Below are 14,740 nucleotides of genomic sequence, written 5' to 3'. Positions count from 1 at the left end.
GCTGGAGCCTGGGCTCTGAGACCCTCCCCTCTCTCTCTGGGCTATTTTTAGCCTCATAGCCTGAGCCCAAGTCAATTAGGCTGGGCTCTGAGACTTGCTGCTGCAGAGTTGGGGGTTTGTTTGTCTGGGTTTTTTTTGCTGCGTAGAGTAGACAGACCCTCAGTGTCTTTTCCTGAGCACGTGAACCCCAGAAGAATCCACATCTGCATAGTGTTGCCCTCAAGGGAGTTGTTGCAAACTTTCATTTAGTTATTTTCTTGTTCACTGAGGAGCTTCAGTCATGGGGCAGGACCCTGTTGTGCCAGGTGTTGTACAAACAACAAAAACCAAAGCTCCTGCCCCAAAGAGCTTCCAGTCTGTGTAGGGGAGGAACCCATTTCCCCTTCAGTGCCCCTAGCTTTGAGCACTTGCCTCTCATCTTGCTTAAATGTGCATGCACTACCGGCAATAAACATTTATCGTGTGATTAGCTGACTGCCCTTGCAGAGAGGATGGAGCCTGTCTCAATGGGTAGCTTAGAATAGATGCTGACTGGAAGGTGCACAAAGTGCTTACAATAGGAGCTTCTATTGCTGGAGAAAGCCCACTGCTCAAGAGGCTGGGGGCTGCGGCCAAAAACTAATGCCCTGCTGCAGCTGATATCTGCCAGGCACTCCTGTATAATCTTTTAAGAGCATGGGTGAGCCATTGTGCAGACACCTTATCTGCTGTGTCATTCATGTTCCAGGATTGGGGAGGGAGGGCTATAGAAGCAGAAGTTATTTTCAGATGGTGTGTGTGTGTGTGTGCGTGCGCATCCTTGGACAGACAGGCCTGATTGCTAGCTGGTTTCTCTGGCACAGAATCAGGGCATGGCAGCTGTACCATCTGTTATGCACAGCGCTCCCTTAAGCTTGCAGATTCTCACCCGGTACTGAACTCCGCATCTGGGGAGATATAAAGTATGTTCCTATTTAAGCTGCTGAAGATTCTTGTAGCCGGTAGAGGAGACACTAAATGGAGACATGGGAGGAGAGGAAGGGAAATGCTGTTACTGCTATTGTGCTTCATAGGAAATGTTGAACTGCAGCCCCCCTTTGCCAAGCATCCATGTGGAAGTTAACAATCCCTGGGCACTTTTCAAAGCGAATGTGAGCAAGTGTTTGGGGCCTTGATCTCCACTGCTCTGGGTCCTGTGTAAGTCATTCACAAGTGGGGGAAATGCTCCCCTTCTGATGGATATTCACTCTGCACAGGTGAAAACGACTACACAAGGGCCAGGCTCCCATTGTGCTAGATGGTGAACAAACAGAACGAAAAAGTCCCTGCCACAAAGAGCATCCAATCTAGTGCCCCTAGGTTTGAGGACAAGATGCAAGGCAGTGCAAGAATCAGGCCCTTGATCTCAGTTTAAAAAAAAAAAAAAAAAAAATTCTGGTGCCCCAAGCTGCGTGTAACCTGTTGCTAAGCAGATAGCGGCTAATGCATCGTCTTGTACCATCACTTCCCCTTCCTTAATCCCTCTAACAGAACTGGAGTATGAAATGTACTGTATAAACCTCAATTCTGGGCTCCTTACCTTTTGAAAACTAATCTAATTTCATGGATTGGCAATTCCATAGCTTTTTTTTTTTTTTTTTGGTGGGCTATGGAGTGAAAGCCCTTTGGGGGAGGATGATGGTCTACTATTTCTTTTGGGGGTGGAGGAATGTGTATGTATACATTATAATTACAACAGAACTTGCTTAAGGTGAAATTGTTTTTTGCAAGTCTGACTGTACTACAAATGATGTTTCTTGTAAGTGGAATTACCAGGAGAAAGACGTAGATCTTAAAAGCTCTACATAAACACATGCTACTGTGGCATAAAAGTCAGCAGCCTTCTGCTCTTCATGATTCAATTCCCATGTGTACTTAACAAAGTCAGGCTGATTCTACAGAATCTGCCTATGGTAGGGCCTTACCCATGGCTCCAGCCCTACCTCCCAGTCTCCACACTTGCTCTACCAGCCCACCTCCACTAGTGCTGTCACAAAAAGAAGGGATTTTTTTTTTTTTAAGTATTCAGCATGAGCAGTGGATCAGAAGGAACATGGGCCTGAGTCAACAGTTGGGTTCTTATCTACTACACACAGCTGCTGCTTGATGGGCTTCAAAAGCCTTGCTAATATAGACCAGAGGAAAAAGTGGCAGGTCAAGCTAGCTCTGAAGCACAAAGCCACCTTCGGCTATTGAAAGATCATGCTAATGTCCCTTGCCTTGTGCTGCGTGAATCTAAAACCAGCACATGTGATAGAATGGCTAAGGAGAAGGAAAATGTCTAACTGGCACAGTATAAGCAAGGCTATCGCAGGTTTCAACAGTGCTCTGTGCACACTATGTGAATTATAAAGCCATTATTTCTACAGTGCCCTAATGTGTGCTTGTCAGTACAAGCATCGTAAGATGGATTCCAGGCTTGAACAGTTTACAATCTAAAACAGAAAACACCAAATCAGATGAGAGAAAAAGGCAGTAACATGTTAAAACTTTTCCCCAATTGTTGTAATATATTTCTACCCAATCCTCTGCCTATATCTACTTTTATGCTCTTTAATATCAAACATTGTAGTTAATACTGCTGTGAAGATTATTAAAGGATTTATAAATTATAATGGAGTAACCTCTGATTACGCACACAATTATACACTTCTGCCCACACACACTCTCATACCACAGCTAGTATGTGTTGCTGAGAGCTGTAAGGCTATTTGAACTCCAGAGTTTCAGCTTCCCTAGTAGGCAAGATAAAATAGCCAATCCATTATCTGAACCTGGAGAGTAAACTATGATATAAAAGCAGGCCTACCATATTCTATTAACAGCAATGCTATATACACAAAATGATATAAACATTACATATGTAAAAGAACAGCTGCCATCTGCAATTAAAGAAAACAACTGTTATATATGAAGAAGTCTAAGGACAACGGTGAGGCATAAAGGATCCTGCAGGGTCTCCTGTACTTTAGACCTGTAAAACCCTTGAGAGAGCGACTGTCTTGTTATAGAGTTGTACAGTGCTTAGCACAAGGCCTTGATTGGGGCTTTATGTCATAGAAATCAAGGCGAGAAGGGACCACAAACTCATCTAGTCTGTCTTCCTGTGTCAGAAGCCACCAATACCACTCCTGTATCTGCACACTAAACCTAATAATGCTACTGCAATACTACTGCTACTAATTCATTGGGGGTTTGTTTCCAACCTCATACTCCAGCTTCCTTGCTCCCAAATGGACAGCTCTCTCCCTATCTTAAGCAATTTCACCCAAACTGACGCCATACGTTTCCACAAGCTAAGCAAAGTTAAGCTAAGTCAACAGCTGGAATAGGATGCCTCTAGGAGAGTGAACAGGTTAGACAAACACCTGTCAGGGATGGTCTAGGTGCACTCAGTCCTGCATCGGTCCCTTTCAGCCCTACACTTCTCTGAGCTACTGATCTGTGTGCATCCCTTCAGTGCTGTAGTGATCAAGGCAGACAACAGGACTGCCCAGCACATTCTTAAACCATCAGTCCGGCCCCCCAAATCATGAGACTGGCTTAAAATGGTCGGGTTCTTGTCATTCGCCCCATGGTTTCTGAGCCCCCCCAGGCGGGTGCAATTGCTGCCTGATTGCAAGCGCTTCTCTGTAACCAGGTGGGCTGGGATCCCTACTTGTAGGGCAGGTGAAAGCCAGAGGGTCCCACCAGAACAAGGGACTGCAGCAGCTGGGCCTGGATGGGTTGGGGATAACATAATGCGAGCAGGCCAGCAGCAGCAGTGTAGGGCCATTTCACACAAGAAGAGAGGCGAGATGACCATTGGTCACGTCACGTGCTTGCCCTAGGGCGCCCCCCGGCCCTGCCCGTCTCTCCTGCAGCCCAGGGACTTGGCTCGCTGCCCACCGCTGAGCTGAGCCGAGCCCGGGCACAGCCCCGCTCCAGCGACATCAGGCCGGACGCCCCCAGCACTCGCAGCTCTACCGCCACCTGCCGGCTGCTGCCCGGCGCGGAGGCAGGCTGCGGCTGCAGGGGACACCCTCGCCACGTGGCTGTTGCTAAGCGCCGGGGCCTTCCTCCCGCCCCTTAGCAATCCGGGGACTTCTAACCTGTCGCCTCACGTCTGCTTACGTGGCGGTCTGTGATTGGCCGGCAGGGAGGTATAAATTGACGTCACTTCCCGCGGCTGCCCTCTTTCTCTCTCCGAGCTCAGCTCCATACGGCGTTGTTACCGGTGAGGCGCGTGCGGGATCGGGCCTGGAGGACTGTCCGTCCGTCCGTCCGTCCATCCGCCCGCGCGCGCGCTCGGGGAGGGCGGGCCGGCTGGTGGGGCCGCGAGCGGTTGCATGGACTGTCCGGGGGGTGGGGGCGGCCCGGCTGCTCCTCTGCTCCCTCCCCCCCCCGCGATCGAAGGCCCCCTCGTGAGTCCCTCCCCCCGCCCCCATCCGGCGCCCTCCTTCCGCGCGCCTCTCGGCTGCTGGCGGGCGCGTGGCCTCGGCTCGGCCGTCGCTCGCTCGCGCGCGCCTCTGCCTGCCCGCCGGCGGCGGCGGCGGCTCCTCCATGGCGCGCATGGCCGCGCCGCGCTAGTGCAGTGCGCTGGGGAGGGGCGGCTCGCTTCGGGTGAACGCAGCTGCACAGCGCGCGTAATTGAAGCAAAAAGCGCAGCAAACGAGGCACCGGTTTAGCAGGCAGCCGCTTTTACCGCCTTAGAGTCACGCCTGACACTCCGCCCGTAGCGCTTCTTGTGTCAGCCCTATCCAAGGGATCGTGCACAGGTAGGGCCGGAAGGGATCTCAAGGAGTCCAGTCCAGCGCCCTGCACTGAACGGGACCAAATAAACATCGACCCTCCCGAACGTGTTCGTCCAAAGTGGTCTTAAAATCATCCAGTGACTGGGCTTCCCCAGCCGTCAGTTACGTCACACTGTGACTTGCCAGCAAGTTTGCAAGAGAATGAACTGATTTCTTGTTCCAGGTTCCCTGTCGTTACTTTAAAAGGGAGCTTACACAATGTCCGGAGGTCTCGATGTCCTGCAGATGAAGGAGGAGGATGTCCTCAAATTCCTGGCTGCAGGAACCCACTTGGGCGGCACCAATCTAGACTTTCAGATGGAACAGTACATCTACAAAAGAAAGAGTGATGGTATGTACTTGGCAGTGCTTCAGGACTTAGAGTGGATGCTTTTAGCAGCAGCACCTGGCAATGATGTTTGACATGGTTCAGGTAAATCAACAGCAATAGTCTCATTCGAATTATAAGGGACCTTAATGATTCCATTTTGAGAAATAGGAGTAATTTTCTCGTCCTAATTAAAAAAAAAAAGCTACACTTGCCATCTTAGACTCTTTTGTCATTTCCACACTTGAGAGCTGAAAAACCAAGGTCAAAATCGCCTCTTCTGTTCAACGCATCTATTTTTTGTATGTTTTCAGAGTCCGGTTTCAGAGTCATGATTTTTTTTAGACTTTCAGAGTCAGATCAGCAGAGTGAGCTGGGTTCTGTTCCTCCTTGTGCAACACTGAGTACCTAGAGCCTCCATTGATGTCATGTATATCTTACTGGGGATTTTTAAAGTTGACCTGCAAAGCATTTTTTAAAAACTTGAGTTTGTACCTTCTTTCTGCTTTATGATGCACATAAAAACATGAAAGGCTTAAATGTTGTTTCCTGCATATGGTTTACCTTAGAAATAGTCTATAACCTGATTATGCTGGAAGATGTCTGGAGGATTTTAGGGATGTCTAACAAAGGTGTACTTTAGCTAAAATACTAATTAGTACTGGAGTTAAATAAATGCTGACAAAAGCAGTCTGAGTCCATATCATGTCCCTTATAAGTTGCTCAGCTTTCACATTTTAGATGGCTGTGATACTACAATTCCAGGCCTTCTCTTACACCTCAAAAAAGGAAATAAAGATCAGAGTCCAGTTTTTTCTTCTTTGCAAGTCAATTTTCATAATATTCACTTGGTAGGTTCTACTAGCTTGTATCTTTTTTCCTTACTGCATTCTCCCTCAACACAAAGATGTGCCAAACGAGCAGGAATGGCTTGAATAGAACTGGTGAAAAAAGAGGGGGAAAAGTGTCGTGTGCAGGATTTTGAAATTTGCAACTGGTTTTTGAAAGTAAAAGTCTTGACTGTTGTTGTTGGAAGAATTGCCCAGCTACAGAATTGACCCAAAAATGCTTTCTCTTTGTCAGATTGATTTTTAACAAAATGTTAGAACTGAAATTCAGAAAATTTCTATAGCTCTGGATTTGAATAACAAAATGGTTCTTTGCACATGTGTGGTGATCGGTTGTTTTATTTTCCTTGTTATAAGTCTTAAGTGCACACTGTTAAAGCTCAGAGATGAGGCCAGTTTCTGACCAATGACCTCCTGAGTGTCGGAAGTGTGCTACAGTGAACTGCATGGCAGGATATTCGCTAACACCAGCAGAGGTGTTCCCTCCATGACTGGGGTTTGATAGTAATCGCTGCCACATGCCAATCTGGTCACACAAGAATGCAGCCACAGTGAGAATTTATACTAGTTGATTATTGTGGATGTTGATGTCAATATTAGGTATCTACATAATCAATCTGAAGAGGACTTGGGAGAAGCTCCTCCTGGCAGCCCGTGCCATCGTTGCTATTGAAAACCCGGCTGATGTGAGTGTCATCTCCTCCAGGAATACTGGACAGGTATGGACCTTATTCTCAGGAGGCAAGGCCTGCCTTTGCAGAGTAGTGCTCACTGTACACATGTTGCATGCAGGGCTATGAGGCTCAGTAAATGGAAGCAGACGATCCCAAATCTGACACTTGCATTTGGTGCTTGGGAAGAATGTGCATAAGTGTCATTTCCAGCCAATTTCTCACATACAGATCTGAAATTTCTCTGTTCTGGAGAAAAGTTGAGTTGTGCATAGTGTGCTGTCCTCTGTTCCTTTAGAATATAGTGTCTTGGATGTGAAGTCTAGATGGACAGTGCAGTGATTAAGGTCACTACAAAATCACTTGTTTTTAGGTGGGTTTGTTGCGAAATGCAGTTCTCGTGTACTCTGAGTGTGCACATTTCTCTTCCTTCACTTCTCAATACTGTGGGGAAAACCTGCTCCTGCTTTATTATGCCCCTTTTAGAGGCCTGGTATCGCAGCTGTAACTTCTTTCCCAGGATGGTCCCTTAGGAATCAGTCAGCATTATACTTTGGTAGGGTCATTCAAAAATACATATCCTCTTTGGTTGCCACTGTACCAGGATGTCTCAATCCAGCGATATAATTCTGGTTTTGTTTTTACTTCCATGGATAGCGGGCTGTTCTGAAGTTTGCTGCTGCCACTGGCTCCACACCGATTGCTGGACGTTTCACTCCTGGTACCTTCACAAATCAGATCCAGGCAGCTTTCCGTGAGCCACGCCTTTTGGTGGTTACAGATCCCCGGGCTGATCATCAACCACTGACTGAGGCATCTTACGTCAACATCCCAACCATTGCATTGTGCAACACAGACTCCCCCCTGCGCTATGTGGATATTGCTATCCCATGCAATAATAAGGTATTTGCTCTAATACTCAGAGCTTCTCCCTTTGGAGTTGATTTTAGATCCACGGTATGGAAACCTTAGTGTATGTTCTTCTGAAAGCATTTCTGCTGATAATGGCTGGAATGTTATTGGCATATCTAATTTGGTAAGAACCAATTAAAGCCTTTTTGTGGGGAGAGGGTATGAAGGAGGGATTGAACTGCACACTGTTAGAGCTTGGAGCTGAGGTCAGTTTCTGGCCAATGAACTCTCAAGTGTAGGACGTGTGCTAGAGTAACCTCGGCAGGATTTTTCGCTAACGCCATAAGGGCCTTTGTGGTCCGATGAGTGGAGTTTGATAGTGATTCTTGCAACATCTCTTAAACGTGAGAATAAACTGAAGCACCCAGGCAAGAGTCTTCCAACTGATGATGAAATTGCTCTGGAAAATATCTGCTTGTCTGGAAACCCCTCCAACAGTGAGGTTTATGCATGCAGCAACTCAGGATGTCCTTGCTGACAGACCCTTACTGTTGAAATTATTTCATACCATAAATTAATCTGACAAAACCTGAACATATTCAGAAAATGCTGTAAATTATGCCTGTTAGGTCAGTCTTTCCTAGTGTGCCATAAACACATTCCTCATATCTGTATTAAAATCTTAATGCTTATGGGGTGCCTATGGGGTATGACTTCCCTAAGCCAGGAGGATGACTGTCTCTCACTGAGCCATGTAGAGTGTACCCAGGTGTTAGTGATTGATATGTACAATGTCTGCCATAAATACAACTATTTGTTTCTACATTCATGTGATCTTTTCACTGTTGATCTGAAACATGAACAGTACCCAGAAGAATAGGCTTTATCTTGCTTTGTGAAGGAACTTCAGGAAGGGTTTTGGGGAAAAAGCACTAGTCAAAAGCACAGGTTCTTGGAACTGGCTATCAGAAAGAGGTTTGGTCTTGATGTAAACATTTTGTGCTCTTCCTTTATAGATATTTTAAGGACTGGTTTTGAATCAAAGGGTAGATACCAGTTTGTGTTTCAGGGGGCCCATTCAGTGGGTCTGATGTGGTGGATGCTGGCCCGTGAAGTCCTACGTATGCGTGGCACCATCTCTCGTGAACACCCATGGGAGGTCATGCCTGATCTCTACTTCTACAGAGATCCTGAGGAGGTAAAAACTTTTGGATTGGTTGGGAGTGTGCATGTGTTTTGGTGGACATGGAAACAGCCTTACAGGTCACTTGAGGGCAATTTCATCTGTAACACAATCACTAAAATAAGTAGAATCTCACTTTTAACGATCAATTTTAAGTCTTCAATCAGTGCAAGTTAGCTAATGTAGGAAGGGGGGGGGGCCCTTTCATCTGAGATTCACACAGTCTTGTGTCTGGTAGATTGAAAAGGAAGAGCAGGCTGCAGCTGAGAAGGCAGTTACCAAGGAGGAGTTCCAGGGTGAATGGACAGCCCCAGCACCTGAATTCACTGCTGCTGCTGCTGCCGCCGCCGCCGCCGCTGCTGCTGCTCCTGCACCTCAGCCTGAGGTTGCAGATTGGTCTGAGGGGGTGCAGGTACCATCTGTGCCAATCCAACAGTTCCCAACTGGTGAGTTTTGAGAAATGTCTGATGGAAGAGCAGATGACAGAAATAGAAGTTCTTAGGAGGGGTCTTTTTTTAAAGACATGACTTGGTGATAGTCAACTATAATAAAACTTTGGAGATGCACATGGAGCTGACTAGTTCTCATGTGCATTGAGTGAATTTCTTCAGATTTTCATTCGTTTTGGTTGCAATTCCATAGTATTTGCTAAATATTACTTGCAGATGTCTTCTGGCTAGCATGGCTGAGTATTGGGAAGGATTTTGTATATCGATCCAGGAGATTTGTATAGATTTCCATAATGTTAAAGAGCCTAAACCTTTGGGTCAGAGCTGCTTAGTAGTCACAAAAAATTTCCAAATGGGATACATGAAGAAAAGCCCACAACACTTCTGTTTCCATGAGTGTTTGATATTTATTTTATTATTTCAGAGGATTGGAGTGCCCAGCCTGCCACTGAAGACTGGTCTGCAGCTCCCACAGCACAGGCTACTGAGTGGGTAGGGACTGCCACTGAGTGGTCTTAACTTCAATGCAAGTACAGTGAAAGAGAAGTAAATAAAGATCTGTTTCATACACCATCCGTTTCTGGTCCTCCTTTCTAGTTTATTTATATTGGTGTTTTCTGAAATCTCATTTGTTACTTTCCAGTTAGTTTCTTTAGATACAGGCAAACTTGATATGGGACACTTGTCAAGATTGGAATGCCCAAGATGTAGCCTATAATTTTCCCTTTGTAAAGTCTTACTTTGTGTTTTTCAGAAACAAATGCTTCATAGAGCTTGTTCTGATCAGAAAAGTATTAGTACAAGGGGAACGTTGGACTTAGCTGGTGTTTAAATAACTATTCCCTCTCCTTTTGGGTGTTGCGGAGGATGGTGCGGTCTTACACCTAAGTCACCTGTATTGTGGCAGGACTGAAGACTGCTTATCACAGAGGTGTCAAACTCATTTTCTATGGTGGGCCAGATTTGAATTAAATGTACTTCAAGTGGGTCATACATACCATAAATCGAAATAGTAGGCACAACCATTTTTATGTAGTAGTATATTTTATTTGCTAGATATCAGCAATATTAAAAACTGCAGTAAATTCACTTCTATAACTACTACTACTATTTTACGATTAAAAGAGTTGATCAATGATTAAGAATTATAGTACTGCACGATGCCCCAAGACCACACTGTCCCTCTCCCACCTTTTGGAGCGCTGTCTCGTGCACACAGCACTCCACGCGCTGCCACCAGAGTACACAGATGTAGCAGCGCACGCTGCCACGAGGGGCGGGACCAAAAAGGTTGATGGGTTGTATCTGGCCCACAGGCCGGATGTTTGACACCCCTGGTTTATCAGTAGTTAGTAAATGGGTATCTTGGACTCCTGGTACCATATGTTTAAAGCAGACACTGTTGGAAAGGTGCCCAGAAAAAAAAGCAATTGAGAGACCTTCCACTTCTGGACTCACCCTCGCACAAAGTATTTTATATAAATCCTAGGGTAACTTTCCTTGAAAACTGTTGACCATGATACCTGTCACTGCTTTACAGGGGATACTTAAGTCAAATTTACTGTTTTTAAAATTCATATTTAGATTTCCTGTCCCATGAGCACTCACCTTGCTCAGAAATGTGTTGAGGCAGGTTTGAAGATCCCTGTAAACAGCAGCTTAGGAATGTATAGGTGAACTTGCAGCATGACGCACAGGACTGCTTCATGTCTGAGCTGCTGCCATCTACAGAGCTTTGCCAAGAGCACAATAGGACTGGCTCCACGGAAAGCCATGGAGGATAAAGAAATCTTGAGGCCTGAAGCACCCCCAACTCCTGCATGGTGAGAGGAAGCCAGACCATGAGACTCCTTTTCCTCAAGGGATAAAGGTACAGGAGAAGAACTCCATTGTAAGCAGTTGCCCCCAATCCACTGCTAGGGTGATGTTGAGGGTCTTCAAACCTTCCCATAGAACAATAGACTGCTTCCAGACCTCCTCAGTTAAGATCCACAGCAATTGTCAGCTCAAGTGTCCCTTTCAGTCTCCTATCTGACCATAGTGAAACAGACCCACAGTAGAGGAAGTCTCAACCAGTAGCTTGTTTATGTGTAGGCAAAAAGTACAACTGCTTACATGCAGCTATGAAAGGAAATAGAGAAGTCCGAATACTTCAAGAGGACATGGAGGAAGTTCAATCATCCTAAATTGGATAGGTTCCATTACAGGTAACTGGGTATGGTAAAATACTAGTCAACCAGTAAATGCATGTTTGGGTGCTCATTTTGATTTTCCTTCAGGTGGGTGTAGGTGACTGCAGGAAACTGCTTTATATTTTTTATTTTACAGATCCATTAAAGTTGGATGCTTTCAAGAGGCAATTTGCAGGGCTGCTGAGCCTGGCAGTAAACAAGGTTGATTGTCTCTAGATTATTCTTGAATCAGACTAAGAAGGGGTAAATGGGAGAAGTTTACTAGGCTTTTGGTAACTGACAGCATATTCACATTTAACTGGTCATAGTTCCTAAACAGGGATGGGCTATTGAATCCCAGACAGATGGAAATCTGAAGTGATATAAAAATACCCAATGTGCATACTTCTCCCAGCAGGTAAGTGTAACTCACTAAGAACCACAAATAAAGGCTAAATGGGTCATGTCCATGCATGCTGCACAAACTACCAACCTCAGCCCACTTCCTGAATGCACTTGTGCATCCCATCAATTGCATATTAAAATTGTGCTGGAAGCTACATATTTAAGGCCTGATGCTAAGGAGAAAGCTCCAAGTTGTATCTAAACACAAAGTTTGGGAAGATCTTATGCCCTTTTGTTATGCGTCTACATGCACCAGAGTGAGACATGGGCTAAACTCTACTTGTTTCAGGAGCAAGTTAGCACTCAATTGCTTTCAGAATCTTACTATTCTGATCACTTGTTTCCCACCATCTGAGATATTTGTATGGGCATTGATCCAAGGTATGTTTTGTATATAAGCCTAATATTGGGGCGAGGAGGTGGATGGGGTGGTGTTGAGAATGATGTTTTGAATGTAAGTACTATAAGTGAATCTGAAAGGTCTAAAAATCAACTATGAAGCAACCTTTTACTGTCAAATATAGCCATGTTATAAGACTGGCACGTTCATTCACACTCCTTGTCTAGAGGGTTTGGGGCTGACTATGTGGAGCTGTGCTGCTGATGATTTTAGGTGCTCTGATAAACCAATGAGCATCTTCGATGATTGAGTGGCTTTTGCTGTACAGCTCCAGACTTGTGTGGTTAACAGTGTGTGATAATTTGATAATGTTGGGATTTAACATTTGGTATAAGGTAGAGGGATTAACTGTCAATGAAGTTATACATATACACGCAGTTGCAATTTTTAAATTCAACTCTTTCGGGAGGTGCACTTGGAATGGGGGGAAACAAAAATCCCTCCCAAGATTCAACATCAGCTAGATAGGAGTTCCCAAACCTTTTTTCTTGAGACCCACCTGTGCAGCTGCAATAGGTACTGTGGCCCACTATTAACACTGCTTGATGAAAATTAATTTAATTATAAAACATAACTAAATAAACAATGTATGTTTCTTCCATTTTGACTAAAACAACTGTAATGATAGAAATCCCTAGCATATGCACTCAAATATGCTTAAAGATCTTTGAAACCAAACAGTTTTAGTAAAACTACGCTTTGCTCAACATTTTTTAAATGGGGAAAACACAATGTATAAATGTGCAATGTATAAAACTGAATAAGCAGCAGTAACAGTGCTAACAGAATTGCTAAAACTTACTTATTTCTTAAACACAGTAGTCCAGTGTGCAGCACTATATGTTGTGTTCAGTTTTTTACTGTGAAATCTGAATGTCTTTGCTATGTAAGTAAAGACCCAACCCTACTCTACTAATTAGAAAATAATCAAATATTGCAAATGAAAATGTTATAACAGGCAATAGGTACACATTCGATCCAATAAAGGAGAATCCAAACTTCAAGTATGTCATCGTGTTTTCTTATCACTTTACTGTTGGGCTGGCTCATTTCATGTAGCTGTAAAAGATTCTGGACTTGCATTATCTTCTCCACCAATGTACCCTTGTTTTTGAAAAATAAATGTCAGACTGAAATACTGCTTGCCATTTTTTACAGTTGTAAAAGGTGGACCATCTGTATGTTGCTAGGTTACCTTGCAGTGAAATGTACAATTGTGCTCATGAATTAAATTTGGCATATTGCAGCTTGGTTTATTTAAAATGAAGTTTTTTCTATACTCTGTCCAACATATACAGCTTAAAACATTATATAGCTTTTATTTAGATCACGTGAGTCACATGCAGTTAAAGATTTACGAAGAGCTTGATCGGATAATACAGTTGCACTGGCAGGCCACTTACAGTTTGGGAACCCCTGATAATTTTTGCTGGTATGTACAAAGCCAGCAGCTGGCGCTGTCACACCTAGTCTGCTTAGGAGTCCAGCTTCTCTGTACAGTGAAAAACACGTGCAAATGGGGTAGTGGAAGGGGGAAGAGACTGGGATTCCAGTGGTTTAGTGAGTGCCTGATAGTCTCTTGGATGAGGAGGGTCTACCAGCCACCCTAAAACATCTTTTGAGCATCACTAAATGCATTTTTTGAGCATTACTAAAGAAACCATAAGTCCCGTTTGTATAACTCCTACCTAAGCAAGCTAATTGAGAAGCTGGAAAGACAAGCTTCAGTGCCAGCTTGTCAGCCTTCTGCCCTCTTAGTCAGGGCCACAACATGGTGCACACAGTACTTGCTCTGACAATTGACTTGTCTGTAGGCTATAGTACATCCATAATAATCCTGATAGACTTGTGTGGCATTTATACCAGTGGCCTCTATATAATCCTGTCTTGCCTCCAAGAGACTGAAAGGAAACACTGAAATATTTCAGGTTTTTCTCTCACTCCAGACCCTGAGAATTGCTTTGGGCAACTTTCTTTCTACCTGATAGCCTCATTTCCACAAAATTCAGTCCTCTCTCAATATTTCTGAAACCAGTGGGAGAGCTGGTGACAATATGGTGTGAAGTGCCATCAGCAAGTAAATGACACCCAGCTGTGCATCTTTATTAAATGTAAATAGTACCATCTCCCAGCTTCCTCAATAGAACTGTAATCCTGATAGGGGCCTGTTGGTGCTACTGTAATTTACTGTTTGTAACTGCAGATGCTACTCTTTGGCTAGACAAATGTTGATTATTAAACTATCTAATATTCTGCTGCAAAGTTAGATACATTATTTTATTTCCCTTATAGAGGGCACCATGGGTGGCCCTTAGCCTTGTAACCTCTAGGGGGCCATGACTACTTCCATTCCTAATTTCAGACATGCTTGGTTTTCTCTAATCTCAGGGGGAGAGTGGGAGCTACAAATGGTTGGTAACAAGCACAGCAGCTTTGTTTCAAGCATTCCCACATTCAGTTCTCAGGTTCCTTGTAACCATAGTCTTCACAAGCTGAGGTGGAAAGTCCCTGAAGTATGAGGTCTCTGGTGCTATCTCTATCAGGTTAAGCATGGTCTAGGGTTTGCTATGTGGCCTCATCTGCCTTGCTTTTCAGGCCTAGTCACTTACTCTACTCTGGTTCGTCCAAGACTGTTGTTACGAG

General features: G+C 44.6%; 1 protein-coding gene and 2 non-coding genes across 3 annotated transcripts; all 3 read left to right on the top strand.

Moving 5' to 3' along the window:
* Window positions 1-4,181: 4,181 nt before the first annotated feature.
* RPSA (ribosomal protein SA) lies at window positions 4,182-9,692 on the top strand. The gene is made up of 7 exons (XM_067560855.1): window positions 4,182-4,234; window positions 4,975-5,142; window positions 6,567-6,685; window positions 7,295-7,540; window positions 8,559-8,687; window positions 8,911-9,118; window positions 9,546-9,692. The coding sequence occupies exons 2-7, from the start codon at window positions 5,010-5,012 to the stop codon at window positions 9,638-9,640; spliced, it is 930 nt and encodes a 309-aa protein (XP_067416956.1). The 5' UTR covers window positions 4,182-4,234; window positions 4,975-5,009; the 3' UTR covers window positions 9,641-9,692.
* On the top strand, window positions 6,329-6,488 carry LOC137161563 (small nucleolar RNA SNORA62/SNORA6 family). The gene has a single exon (XR_010922130.1). It is a non-coding gene; the product is annotated as a small nucleolar RNA SNORA62/SNORA6 family (small nucleolar RNA).
* LOC137161564 (small nucleolar RNA SNORA62/SNORA6 family) lies at window positions 7,727-7,886 on the top strand. The gene has a single exon (XR_010922131.1). It is a non-coding gene; the product is annotated as a small nucleolar RNA SNORA62/SNORA6 family (small nucleolar RNA).
* Window positions 9,693-14,740: the final 5,048 nt, after the last annotated feature.

This window comes from Emydura macquarii, unplaced genomic scaffold (assembly GCF_026122565.2).
Source record: "Emydura macquarii macquarii isolate MOO-44397 ecotype Brisbane River unplaced genomic scaffold, CSIRO-AGI_Emac_v2 contig_2321, whole genome shotgun sequence".
Classification (NCBI taxonomy): domain Eukaryota; kingdom Metazoa; phylum Chordata; order Testudines; family Chelidae; genus Emydura; species Emydura macquarii.
The sequence above is the reverse complement of the archived record's forward strand: the minus strand, read 5'-3'. Positions and strand labels throughout refer to the sequence as shown.

Excerpts from the sequence above, each read along its gene's own strand:
- RPSA (XM_067560855.1), top strand. The coding sequence starts at position 5,010 with ATGTCCGGAGGTCTCGATGTCCTGCAGATGAAGGAGGAGGATGTCCTC. Across the intron at positions 6,686-7,294 it reads CCTCCAGGAATACTGGACAG|CGGGCTGTTCTGAAGTTTGC; the intron begins GTATGGACCTTA and ends TTCCATGGATAG. Across the intron at positions 7,541-8,558 it reads CTATCCCATGCAATAATAAG|GGGGCCCATTCAGTGGGTCT; the intron begins GTATTTGCTCTA and ends TTTGTGTTTCAG.